The 14,682-nt window shown below is 40.0% G+C and overlaps 1 protein-coding gene across 7 annotated transcripts in view; it reads right to left on the reverse strand.

Annotated features, from left to right (window-relative positions):
- rb1cc1 (RB1-inducible coiled-coil 1) overlaps positions 1–14,682 on the reverse strand; it is a 209,139-nt gene that overhangs the window by 80,455 nt on the left and 114,002 nt on the right. For all 7 annotated transcript variants that reach the window (XM_072570524.1, XM_072570523.1, XM_072570522.1 and 4 more), the window contains 2 exons: positions 11,701–11,809; positions 4,903–5,155 (listed from right to left, as the gene is read on the reverse strand). In XM_072570524.1, the coding sequence (XP_072426625.1) occupies positions 4,903–5,155; positions 11,701–11,809 (362 nt within the window). The remainder of the gene's footprint in view (positions 1–4,902; positions 5,156–11,700; positions 11,810–14,682) is intronic.

Genomic DNA, 14,682 nt, shown 5'->3' on the forward strand with positions numbered 1-14,682 from the left:
AAACACGTATCACTACTGAGAATGCCAATGACACAAATCAAATGAGGAGGAGATCAGCCTGCTCAAATATACCAGATTGACTACATTAGCCCATTACCGTTATGACAATGATATCTGTTAACCATCGTGGACACTTACTCTGGGCTAGTGTTAGATTTCCCAAAAACCAAAGTGAATCAGAATAACACTGTTAAAGGCCTAGAACTGTTGATATCCTATTATGGTGAACTACCAGATAATGGCTCACACTTTACAAGTTAACAGGTGGAGCACAGGTGAGGTGCCGGAAGACTGGAGGTTGGCAAACGTGGTGCTACTGTTTAATAAGGGCGGTAAAGACAAGCCAGGGAACTATAGACTGGTGAGCCTGACCCCGGTGGTGGGCAAGTTGTTGGAGGGAATCCTGAGGGACAAGATGTACATGTATTTGGAAAGGCAAGGAGTGATTCGCGATAGTCAACATGGCTTTGTGCATGGGAAATCATGCCTCACAAACTTGATTGAGTTTTTTGAAGAAGTAACAAAGAAGATTGATGAGGGCAAATCAGTAGATGTGATCTATATGGACTTCAGTAAGGCGTTCGACAAGGGAGACGGATTAGCAAGGTTAGATCTCATGGAATACAGGGAGAACTAGCCATTTGGATACAGAACTGGCTCAAAGGTAGAAGACACCAGGTTGGTGGAGGGTTATTTTTCAGACTGGAGGCCTGTGACCAGTGGAGTGCCACAAGGAGCGGTGCTGGGCCCTCTACTTTTTGTCATTTATATAAATGATTTGGATGAGAGCAGAAGAGGTACAGTTAGTAAGTTTGCAGATGACACCAAAATTGGAGATGTAGTGGACAGCGAAGAGGGTTACCTCAGATTACAATAGGGTCTTGACCAGATGGGCCAATGGGCTGAGAAGTGGCAGATGGAGTTTAATTCAGATAAATGCAAGGTGCTGCATTTTGGGAAAGCAAATCCTAGCAGGACTTATTCACTTAATGGTAAGGTCCTAGCGAGTGTTGCTGAACAAAGAGACCTTGGAGTGCAGGTAGATAGAATAATGTAGGCAGCGTTTGGCATTCTTTCCTTTATTGGTCAGAGTATTGAGTACAGGAGTTGGGAGGTCATGTTGCAGCTTTACAGGACATTGGTTAGGCCACTGTTGGAACATTGTGTGCAATTCTGGTCTCCTTCCTATCAGAAAGATGTGAAACTTGAAAGGGTTCAGAAAAGATTTACAAGGATGTTGCCAGGGTTGGAGGATCTGAGCTACAAGGAGAGGCTGAACAGGCTGGGGCTGTTTTACCTGGCGCACCTGAGGCTGAGGGGAGACCTTACAGAGGTTTACAAAATTATGAGGGGCATGGATAGGATAAATAGACAAAGTCTTTTCCCTGGGGTCGGGGAGTCCAGAACTAGAGGGCATAGGTTTAGGGTGAGGGGGGAAAGATTTAAAAGAGACCTAAGGGGCAACTTTTTCATGCAGAGGGTGGTACGTGTAAGGAAAGAGCTGCCTGAGGATGTGGTGGAGGATGGAACAATTGCAACATTTGAGGTATTTGGATGGGTATATGAATACGAAGGGTTTGGAGGGATATGGGCAGGGTGCTGGCAGGTGGGACTAGATTGGATTGGGATATCTGGTCGGCATGAACGGGTTGGACCGAAGGGTCCGTTTCCATGCTGTACATCTCTATGACTCTATGATTCGATGGGCTGCTGTCAATGGGATACATTGGATGTTCCACATCCCTTACTACCCTCAAGCAACTGGCTTTGTAGAACGACTGAATGGGTCATTAAAATAACAAATTAAATTACTGATCCCAAATCACACATTACAGGGGTGCCTCAAAGTGTTGCCACAGGCATTGTATAACCGACTAACTGCCCTTTTAAAAAATAAAGGGAGGGACACCCATGGCTAGAATGTTTAAAGGGGGTGGCCAGTTACATCCTACCAATAAACCGACAATATCTGACGGTCTTTGTACAGGGGAAAAGTGTGGGTACCCCACGCACAACACCCGCCTTAGCCTGCTGAGATACTTGCCCATGGACATGGTGATACCTATTAAGTATTGACTGTGGGGTAGGATGCAGACTGTATAGACAGAGGGAAGTTAACAAAAAGAGAGTGAGTTGTCAAAGATTGTAAACTGATAAGTTATGATTTCTTCACAGAACCATGCAAATTTACTATGGATGGATAATGCTGCAGATGATTCATCAGTTGGTAGCTGTTGTACCTAATCTCATGAAAAAGGCAACTGCTGTTATAAACTTGATGATACATCCTATTGGTATATTATTAGTATTGACGATGGACATTCCCATTGTAGTTGTAATTTTTTGGCGTAGGTTACATGCTCTTACTATATGTTCTCAAATGGCTTTCGCTGATTTGCATCTGCATGTGCAATTGCAACATGCATTCAAATATCATCAGGGTGGATTGTACAGGATGGGAAAATAGGCTGGAAAAGTTAATGGTGATATTCGACTGTTGAATGACCTTGAATATCTTTACGGGCCAAAGACAGCATCAGTAGCTGTTTGTTACACTGAATGGGGTGGGGGGGGGGGGGGGGGGGGGGAAGAGAAAAAGAGAGAGGGAGAGAGGGAGAGAGGGAGGGAGGGAGGGAGGGAGGGAGGGAGGGAGGGAGGGAGGGAGGGAGGGTCGATGTTTTGGGCATATGCCTTTCAGCAGGAATGGTCAACCTTTCTTTTCAAATAAAAACCCCAACATATTAGCTGCATTCCCAATTTCTTGCTGTATGAACGTTAGGTTCTTTTATGAGTGCAGCACATTACTCTCTTTAGATTTTAAAGAAATTCTCTATTCATAAACATTTCTTAAACTGTCCATTCCTGATGGAGGGCTTATGCCCGAAACGTCAATTCTCCTGTTCCTCAGATGCTGTCAGACCTGCTGTGCTTTTCCAGCACCACATTATTCAACTCTGATCCACAGCATTTGCAGTCCTCACTTTTTCCATGAGAGAGAGAGAGTTTTGTTCCAAGAGTTGGACTTCACCTTGGGCCAGGGTCATGAATGGTGCCAGAACAAACCTAAGCCTCCAGACCAGCCATCAATCAAGGGGATTGAAGGGCAGAAGGACGGGAGAATTGTTGCTTTTTCTCCTCTCTTTTCTATTCATTATTCTTATTATTATTATTATCACTTAATAAACATTCATAATTAAGCAAATTGCTGATGTCCAACACACTTAACAATATTTAACCAAATCCAAAAGAACCAGTTGGATACAACCAGTCATCCAATCCAAGTACAACTGGAGTAACACAGTTTTACTGTTGGGCGAGCCCCTTTTTAATAAAAACCAACATAATAGTGCATTCCCAATTGCTTGCTGTATGAACATGTTAGGTTCTTTTATGAGTGCATTCCTTAACACTTTATAGATTTTTTTAAAAATCACCAATATAAACAATTTTTAAGCGGTCCATGGGGATAAACTTGTACTTGTCCACATGTTACACCATCAACCATCTCCGAGCACACTTAGTTGGCCTATACCTCAATCCATTTACATTTGGTACATAACTTAATGTTCCACCTAGATCTCATATCAGAAAATGACCATTTGGTAATACAAAATATATAATCATTGTGAAAAACAAAATCTTGTCAAAGCTTTTTGTCTTGTACTCATCAGGATAATTTATAAGGAATACTAAAGTAAATATAAGAGTGTGCTGATGGATTGAAAAGTGGCTTGAGATTAGTAAAGATGATGGAACATAGACAGAATGACTGACAATTAACTTCTGAGTTTTGCTTAAACTTGAACCAGGCATTAGTCAATGAAATTAACCGTGAAATGATTTCTAAACCAGAGAAATTAAATCCAAAATTGAGATCAGAGATACAGTAAAAGAGGGCTGTGCTGCTTGGTTAAAATATTTCACTTTTATGCTTTTGTGATTGAAAATGCATTAGCTGTGTCCAGATCAGTTTATAGGAGTGATTTTTGGAACACTTGCTCTTTGTGCTGAAATGTATCAGTTTGAAAGAACATGTTAATTAACGTACATCTGTTGCATTGTACCAATTTACATTCTGTAGTGTTGAGGAAATCATACCTTCTTGTGCGTTGTGGCTTTAACTTTAATGTAGAGTTGATCAATTTATGCAAATGAATTCATAGAATGACTACACTACAGTGCGGAGAAGCCATTCAGCCCATTAAGTCTGCACCGACCCTCTCAAGAGCTTCCTATCCAGACCCACTTCCGCCACCCTACCCCTGCTTGAATGGAAACCTAAGTAGACACAGGGAGAATGTGCAACTATACACAGTTCCCAATGCTGGAATTGAACCCAGTGCTCTGAGTCACCAGATTGCTGTTAGCTAGAAGGAAAACATGGTTTCCAAAAATCAAAATCAAGTTCAAGAAAATCAAGATGAGCCTTAAAGATTTTTGATCTCTGCTGGTTGTTTCCCGTTTCTTCAGAGTACAGGATTTCTTCTCTGAAGAGAGTTTTGATCAGGTGATCAGGTCACCAACTAATATAAAATGGAAAACAGATTGGGGGAGAGGTTTGCAGCATCTTTTCACATCTACATGTACTGATGTGAGTTCTGCTATTTTGTTAAGTACCGGCTGGCAAAAGGGTGTTTCAATATGTGCAGTTTTGGATACGTCCACATTTCTCATTTCAAATGTATGAAATTGCTTTTTGAGCACGTTAGAAGGGATTCCATTGCTTGGTTCCACTCTACCATATAAAAAAAATTACTTTGAGAACTAAAGGGATCCGAATTGATAGGATTACATATTTATTTTGTATCACAGCAAAACACTACTAATTTCAAAACAAAATAGCTGAAATTAAATTATTATCCACTTAAATTATAAAAATTATTGTGGCAGGTGCCTACTCACCGTACAGTCATAGTGCTTGCTTCCATTGCAGATTCTATCCTTATTTCTTCTGCTACTGCAGCAGCGGGTGCAAGTCGTTCTGAATCAAATGGAATGTCAGGCCCAGGAACCGAGGACTCAGCTCCAGAAGTTCCAGGTGATGGAAAGGCAGAACAAACAAGTGCATTACTTCGCAGTCTGTTCAGCTCCTCATCAAGCTGTTTCTTTTCTTGCAGTAATGTAGCTCTGTCTGCAGAAAGGGTTTCTATCAAAACTGAACACACAATATATACATTTAGAATCATGCACATTAGCATAAGATTATCCAACAAATATTAGTACTACGTTATTCTCAAAATACAACATTGACCAATTTTGACAGCTGTTAACTTCTTAGGTTCACAGAGATTTAATTAGATTCCCTACAGTGTGGAAATAGATCCTTCGACCCAACAAGTCCACACCGACCCTCTGAAGAGTAACCTACCCAGTCCCATTTTCCTCTGACTAATGCACCTAATACTATGGGCAATTTAGCATGGCCAATTCACCTGACCTGCACACTCACCAAGGCTGGAATTGAACCTGGCACCCTGGTGCGGTGAGGCAGCAGTACTAACCACTGAGCCACCGTGCCACCCAAGATGGACTAAGTTAAAACTAATACCGTGACAAGACATACATACTTTATTTTGGGATCTGGCTTTAACTGCGAGGCTTGTGGGATAGCTCTCTGTTTTGTTTAAACAAATTCATAGTCATTTGAAACAGAACCCAAATGCATCAATTCCATAATGAAAGAACCCTTTTAGTGTTAATGGATTAAATGACTATATTGCTGAGTTTACAACGGTCCAGAAAACCAACAGAAGGTTCAGGATACCAGTTCAGAAGAATCAAGAGAGTTTTGTTCAGAAGGGGTATCAGTTTCTCTAAACAGGAGAATTGAAGTTTGCAGGGCCTACCACTCTAACTGAAGTGTTTTAGTTCGTGGAGCTACAAGCCAGGGGTTTAAAATTGTTACACTTCACGGGGCTAACACATGGAAATCAGGAGTCTCTATTCCTGGAATTGTTGTTTTGAAATCGTTAACTTTTGCAATTAATTTCCCAATTTACATGAAACTTTAGACCCAAACTGGTAGAAAGCATGGACCAGATTTCTGTGTTTAAAAATAATAACTAGGACAAATGAATAGATTCCAGCTACAAGTAAACAACTAAAGTCACAGAGATGGAAGCACGGAAACAGACCCTTCGGTCCAACTCGTCCATGCCGACCAGACATCCCAAACCAATGTAGTCCCACCTGCCAGCACCTGGCCCATATCCCTCCAAACCCTTCCTATTCATATATCCATCCAAATGCCTTTTAAATGTTGCAATTCTACTAGCCTCCACTGCTTCCTCTGGCAGCTCATTCTATACATGTACCACCCACTGAGTGAAAACGTTTTTTTAATATCTTTCCCCTCTCACTCTAAACCTATGCCCTCGGGTTCTGGACTCCCTGACCACAGGGAAAAGACTTGGTCTATTTATCCTATCCATGCCCCTCATGATTTTACAAACTCCGATAAGATCACCCCTCAGCCTCTGACGCTCCAGGGAAAACAGCCCTAGCCTGTTCAGCCTCTCCCTATAGCTCAAATCCTCCAACTCTGGCAACATCATTGTAAATCTTCTCTGAACCCTTTCAAGTTTCACAACACCTTTCCAATAGGAAGGAGACCAGAATTGCATGCAATATTCCAACAGTGGCCGAACCAAATGTCCTGTACAGTCGCAACATGACCTCCCAACTCCTGTACTCAATACTCTGACCAATAAAGGAAAGCATACCAAACGCCTTCTTCACTATCCTATCTACCTGCGACTCCACTTTCAAGGAACTATGACCCTGCACTCCAAGGTCTCTTTGTTCAGCAATACTCCCTAGGATCTTACCATTAAGTGTATAAGTCCTGCTAAGATTTGCTTTCACAAAATGTAGCAACTCATTTATCTAAATTAAACTCCATCTGCCACTTCTCAGCCCATTGGCCCCTCTGATCAAGATCCCATTGAAATCTTTGGTAACCTTCTTCACTGTCCAGTACACCTCCAATTTTGGTGTCATCAGCAAACTTACTAACTATACCTCTTATGCTCACATCCAAATCATTTGTATAAATGATGAAAAGTAGTGGACCCAGCACCGATCCTTGTGGCGCTCTACTGGTCACAGGCCTCCAGTCTGAAAAACAACCCTCCACCACCACCTGCTGACTTCTACCTTTGAACCAATTCTGTATCCAAATGGAGAGTTCTCCCTGTATTCCATGAGATCTAACCTTGCTCACCAGTCTCCCATGGGGAACCTTGTCGAACACCTTACCGAAATCCATATCGATCACATCTACCGCTCTGCCCTCATCAGTCCTCTTTGTTACTTCTTCAAAAAACTCAATTAAGTTCGTGAGATATCATTTCCCATACATAAAGCCATGTTGACTATCCCTTATCAGTCCTTGCCTTTCCAAATACATAGACACCCTGTCTCTTAGGATTCCCTCCAACAACTTGCTCCATCGCCGATGTCAGGCCCACTTGTCTATCGTTCCCTGGCTTGTCCTTACCACCTTGCTTAAACAGTGGTACCATGTTAGCAACCTCCAGTCTTCCATTACCTTACCTATGACTATCGATGATACAAATATCTCAGCAAGAGGCCCAACGATCACTTCCCTAGTTTCCCACAGAGTTTTAGGGTACACCTGATCAGGTCCTCTGGATTTAACCACTTTTATGCGTTTCAAGATATCCAGCATTTCCTCCTCTGTAATATGGACATTTTCCAAGATGTCATCATCTATTTCCCAAACATTGTGCATCTTCCATGTCCTTTTCCACAGTAAATAATAGTACCTCCCCCATCTCCTGTGGCCATACAAAGACCACCTTGCTGATCTTTAAGGGGGCCTATTCTCTCCCTAGTTACCCTTTTACCTTTAATGTATTTGTAAAAACCCTTTGGATTCTTCCTTAACTTTATTTGCCAAAGCTATCTCATGTCCCCTTTTTGCCCTCCTGATTTCTCTCTTAAGTGTACTCCTACTGCCTTTCTACTCTTCTCAGGATTCACTCGATCTATCCTGTCCATACCTTCCATATGCTTCCTTCTTTTTTGTAAACCCAACCCTCAATTTCTTTAGTCATCCAGCATTCCCTATACCTACCAGCCTTTCCTTTCACCCCGACAGAAATATACTTTCTCTAGATTCTCGTTATCTCATTTCAGAAGGTTTCCCATTTTCCAGCTGTCCCTTTACCTGTGAACATCTGCACCCAATCAGCTTTTGAAAGTACTTGCCTAATACCGGCAAAATTAGCCTTCCTCCAATTTAGAACTTCAACTTTTCGAGCTGGTCTGTCCTTTTCCATCACTCTTTTAAAACTAATAGAATTATGATCGCTGGCCCCAAAGTGCCCCACCATTGACACCTCAGTCACCTGCTCTGTCTTATTTCCCAAGGTTACGTTTTACACCTTCTCTAGTAGGTACATCCACATGCTGAATCAGAAAATTTTCTTGTACACCCTTAACAAATTCCTCTCCATCTAAACACTATGGCAGTCCCAGTCTATGTTTGGAAAGTTAAAATTCCCTACCATAACCACCCTATTATTCTTACAGATAGCCGAGATCTCCTTACAAATTTGTTTCTCAATTTCCCTCTGACTATTAGGGGGTCGGGAATACAATCCTGATAAGGTGATTATCTCTTTCTCATTTCTCAGTTCAACACAAATAACTTACCTGTATGCATTTCTGGGAATATTCTCCCTCGGTACAGCTGTAATGCTATCTCTGATCAAAAATGCAACTCCCCTTCCTCTCTTGCCTCCCTTCCTGTAGCATTTGTCTCCTGGAACATTAAGCTGCCAGTCCTGTCCATCCCGAGCCATGTTTCTGTAATCGCTATGGTATCCCAATCCCAAGTTCCTAACTATGCCGAGTTCATCTGCCTTCCCTGTTAGGCCTCTTGTAATGAAATAAATACAGTTTAATTAATCAGTTCTACATTGTTCTCTGCTTTGCCCTGCCTGCCTGACTATTTGTCTCGCTTCTGTTTTCAACTGTACTAGTCTCAGATGGAAATCTTTCCTCACTGTCTCCTTGGGTTTCTGTCCCCCCATCTTACTAGTTTAAATCCTCCCGAGCAGCTCTAGCAAATCTACCTGCCAATATATTAGTCCCCTTCGAATTTAGGTGCAATCCGTCCTTCTTGTACAGGTCACTTCTACCGCAAAACAGCTTCCAAAATGTGAATCCTTCTCCTGTACACTAGCTCTTCAGCCATGCTTAAATCTGCTCTATCCTCCTATTCCTGTTTTCAGCAGCTCGTAGCACCGGGAGTAATCTAGATATTACTACTCCCGAAGACCTTCTTTTTAAATTCCTGTCTAACTCTCTCTAATCAGCCTTCAGAATTAGAAACCATTGTCATATAACTTCACTAATTAATAATGTAAATGCCTTATAAATTTCCCCTCTGCTCATATGCACAGACAAATTTTTAAAAAATCATTAAGGATGGAAAGAAAGTCTGGGAAGGCTGTTCAGTGGTTCCTGTCCACGGCAATTGCTGAAATGATTTTTGCACAAACTTCCTTCTCTGGATGCTTTCATGTTTGTAGGAGGCACAAGGTTACTGAACTGAACAAACACAATGCTGTAGAGCCCAAACAAGCATGGTCACACAAGTGGAGAGAGAAACAGAGTTAATATTTCAAGTCCAGAATGACTCGTGTCAAGTGTGTCTTTTCAGAACATGAATATAGTCAAACCAGATTTGAAACGGTGACTTTGCTTCTCTCTGCACAAATGCAGCTAGACTGGAGTTTCTCCAACATTCCCTGTTTGTTTCAGATTTCCAGAATCCACAGTATTTTGCTTTTATACAGCATAACGATTCATACTTATAAATGTCTCTGACTTATAGTTAAAAACCACAGCTCACAGCAACTAAACAAAAAAAAAGTTTTAATTCAGGCTTAAAGTGTTTTTTTTCATTGCAGCCAGCAGTTACAGTTTCTGAACTTGCAGAGATCTGATGCCTTTTCATGATCTTGTTCACAGTTCCAAGCTGTTCAGCTACCTATGAACCAATCACAACACTGCTGACGGGCAGAAGGCCATGGTCATTGATAACTGCTCACTAGTCCACGGCCCAACCAGCTACGTTCTGCTGGCTGAATCCCCATTTTATATACAACTCTCGGTTCGAGTTTCTACCGAAGCTACCACTAACTGTTTGAACCAGCAGCTGTGTAAATAGCACTTACAATGAGCATCAGGTTGCTTAGGTTCAAAAAGTGCATAAACCTTCAACTGTTTGATTTTTAAAAGAGTAATTTTCTCAGGTTCACAATCAAAAATACAGAAAATAAGAAGTCACAGTCTTTGTAGGACAAAAATCTCTGCCATGCTTCACTGAGGTAGCACATCAGAAATCATGCACTGTTGTTCCTAATGTTATCACAAATTTGCATATTTTAACAAAGTATGCAGAACTCCCACGATACCTTTCTTTTTAATCTCAAAATAACAAAAAGCATGGGCAAGATTTCTGTACATATTAAGAATCACTGTTAATGGGATGATAATCTCTGAATTAATAATACACATATTATTGCATATTAGGTATAATTGAAGCCAAATGCTCACATCTTCAGACACAAATACAGTATCGAAAAATTCTTCCACTATTTTAATACTGAGGGTATGTATACACAGGTTAACATATTCATTTCAATTAATTTTATTAAACAATATTTGAAACACAAATATCTTACAAGACAGGGCCACTTATGATAAAATATTTACAGATATTGAAAATGTGACATTGGCTTGCTAGAATACTAAAAAAACAGATACTCTTGTAATCCACCAACATTTTAGCAAGCACAAGTACTGACATCAATATTTTCAGTCACATTTCAGTTTACTCAACATCTGACAAAATGCTACGTGATGATATGATCTGATGAACTACATGGGAAATCAAGTAACTGAACATTTCACATACTTACTGAAAGCAAAATCATTCAATTTATAACGCATGTTTAAAATGACCTCCAAGAGGAGTCTCAAAGCCAGATAGAATAATCTAGCATGGATTACAGGTCCTGTTCACCCCAACTTTATTGATAAGGAGCAGATATTTTCCTTGCATGTGCCAGCAATGATTAGAGAAAACATGGAAAGGCTGCTCCATGTTCAATTTTCTTCTTATTCTTTTCTTCTGTATTCATCAGATTCGTAATATTCTATATTCATCAGATTCGTAAAGCGAAAATCTACCCCACTAAAAATTGATAGGTAACTAAACTGATAGGAAGTCAGATGTTTGATTAAAGCTTACATACCTGAAATGCTAACTCTGTTTCTCTCTTAAATATTTCCAGAATTTGCCGTTTTAAATCATTTGGTTAAAATGTTTTGTACTACTAATGGATCTTTTACAGAATCAATGGCTCTAATTGGAATTAGTATTTTAAGTTTCCCACTCCCCCTCAAAAATCCAAAAACAAAATAGGTGCATATTGCCCATTTTCAGAGTTCATTGAATATGTGAAAACATAAGTTTAAAGCTGTGAATGGCCACCTGTTGCTTTCTCTTATGCTTTAGATGGATCATACTAGTGATTCAAATGTTTAAAGGACAGATGGAGAGAAAGACCAAGATTTATCAAAATATACTTCTAACTTAAAACAGTCCAAATTGAACCAACAAACCTTCAAAATTAATCCCATAGTAAATGAATCTTAACTCACCTCTATCTTTTTCTTGCTGCTGGGTTAGCTTTCTCAGTTTGTCATTCAACTCATTTATAATTTGTTCTCTCTTCATTTTTTCTCGAGTTAGGACTGTATTGAAGTTAGTCTGAAAAACAAATCATTTGAGTGCAATCCAAGATTTATCAAATCAGCATCCTGACAACCCACGTTTTCATAGTGCTTCCACTGGACCTACAATGAATTCCTTTGCATAAAATAATAGAAAGGATTTATATTGAAAAGACAATTAAATATCAGAGTACAGTCACATGTTGTACAATGCATCACTTGGTTCAGAATATAAGATATAACAAAGACATAACCAAAAAGAGTCCAATGGTGAAAATAAAAACATATAGTTAAAATGTTTGAACTACATTTTAGAACTGATCATTTTGGAACTCCACTTGGAGTTCCTTGAAATATTTGTACCAATGTTTAATGTGACAACGTACAAGTTGACAAAGTATTCATGCAAGGTATTATGGGATTATAGCAACAGATAGAAAACCATATGATGGATTGAATTTAATTTGATTGCAAAATTGTAACTTCTTGCATGAGTTGCAAAGTTTGAAACCAAGGCTGAATTACATACAAACAATGATGCAAATATGAACTCACAGATGTCTATCCATAACAAAAAAATTCTACTTTTAGGGATTAGATACAAAGTTAATACACTGGCAACAGGATGATTTGCCTCCAAACCACTAAGCACATAATCTAACGTTTATTTTACAAAATGCATAAAATTAATTGCCCAGGCCTCCTGATAGAAGCTGCTGTTTGCTTTACGTGTAAGAAAGGTCTTTATGTTACGTCTCTACTTTCATGTGCCTCAATACTTTGGACAGGGTGGGATTTGGTAGTGAAAAATAATACCTATCATCTCAATTTACAGCTTAACTCCAAAGTTAATTTTATACGAATATCTTCCACTTTTGACTTTGCAGTCCAAGTTGCGCCTTAATGAATTCCCTTTAGCATTCAATAAACCCAGTCATGTATAAAAGTGCTGTACCAGTATATCAATTATTTTCTTTTAATAATTCAGTGCTCTGGAGCAAGACACCCAGAAGATATTAATTAGAACGATTCGATTAAACTGTCAATTGATCTGTGATCAAAGTCCATATACAGGTAGCTCTCCTACAACACAATGGTTGCTTTCTTGCGCAATCCTGCATTACAGACAAATCACACTTTAGAAACAGCTCTATGATTATAAGTGTAATGGCTTTGCAGCCAATATATGTTTTAAAAGTTTGCGCTTTAGAAACAGCGTCCCTCAACAATCAATTGTGTTACAGTGAATTTGTGTGAATGAAACTGGCGTTATAGCAGAATCACCTGTATCTGCATTTGCCTATATTCCTCACCACATTCAGTGAAATAAATACCATCAATTTCAATTTTAAAATTAACTACTGATCTAGCATCAATGGTTGTTCATAGAAGAGAGGTCTAAACCTGTGTGAACTCTTGCTTGAAGTATTTTCTAGTCTTACTCCTGCAAGATCTAAAGGTAATACTCGTTAAACCTAAACTCTTCCATCAGCAGAAAATGAATATTTCCAAAGAATATAGCACAGGATGAGGACCTTCAACCCTCCAAGCCTGCACCAACACATTTTGTCCTTCCGTATTAAAATGGTCTTCACTTATACGATTTCTATCCCGCTATTCCCTTCCTATTCATGTATGTGTCCAGGTGTTTCTTGAATGTTTAAATCGTGTCTGCTTCCACCAACAACTCTGGTAGCGCACTCCAGGCACTCACCACTGTGTGAAAAACGTGCTTCGTACATTTTTTTAAATTCCACCCTCCCCCCGCACCTTGAAACTACGCCCCAGCAATTGACCCCTCCATTCTCAGAAAAAGCCTCATACATTCCACTCCATCATGCTTTTCATAATCTTATACAATTCTATCACGTCACCCCTCAATCTTCTGCATCCCAGTGAAAACAAACCCAGCCTATCCAACCCTTCTTTCATTGCTAAAATCCCCCACTTCAGGCAACATCTCGTAAATATTTTCCTACTTTATATACTTCCAGGGCTTTTGTCACTTCCCATTATCCTCGACCTTACAAATGCTTCTTTTTTCTTTTCGACAAAGGTCATAACATACCTGGTCATCCAAGGTTCACGTGAACTAGCCATACCTATCCTTCATTCTTGCAGGAATGTGCTGCTTCTGAACAGTTATCCACTGCTATTTGAAATACTCTGACATGTCTAATGTGGATTTACCCTCAAACAGCCACCTTCAATCAAAACTTTTCCGTTTCTGCCCAATATTATTGTAGTTCGCCTTCCCCCAATTTAACAACTTCACCCAAGGACTGCTGTTACCCTTATCCCTATCCATAGCATTATGTCACTACTCCTGAAATGCTCCCCCACTGAAACTTTTCCTAAAACCAGGTCCAGGATAACCCCTTCCCTGGTTGGACTGTTTACGTATTGTGTCAAGTGTTTCCAATCAACTATCTGCTAACCTTAATATCGCAAAGAAAAATAGTCAAATCATTCTGAAATTTCAAAATTCCAGGGAAAGCAACCACTATCCTGCACTTTAACCATTGGACTACAAGAATTACTCCAGTAAATTTACACTGCACTATCCCAAGGTCAACATATGTGCATTATTGTCAGGTGCCCACAACTGTGGTCTGCAGGAAATGTTTAATGAAGGAATGAAGTTTATTGTCACCTGTACTCTACAACGAACAACATGGTAAAATAGTGAAAAGCTTCAACTGTTGCCACAATCTGGCACCACTCAAATACTTCTAGAAAATAAAAGCTGAAAGATCTTTGCTCCACCGCCTCTACCATGAGTCCTGAACCCTAAGTCAACCGATCAGAGAGACCCGTGCCACCACCAATGCCAGATCACCAATGGAGTTGCCACTCTTCAGGTGCCATCCCTTCGTTGCTGGGTCCACCCTGTCAACAGGTCACCAATGC

The sequence above is a fragment of the Chiloscyllium punctatum genome, chromosome 5 (assembly GCF_047496795.1).
Source record: "Chiloscyllium punctatum isolate Juve2018m chromosome 5, sChiPun1.3, whole genome shotgun sequence".
Lineage (NCBI taxonomy): Eukaryota > Metazoa > Chordata > Chondrichthyes > Orectolobiformes > Hemiscylliidae > Chiloscyllium > Chiloscyllium punctatum.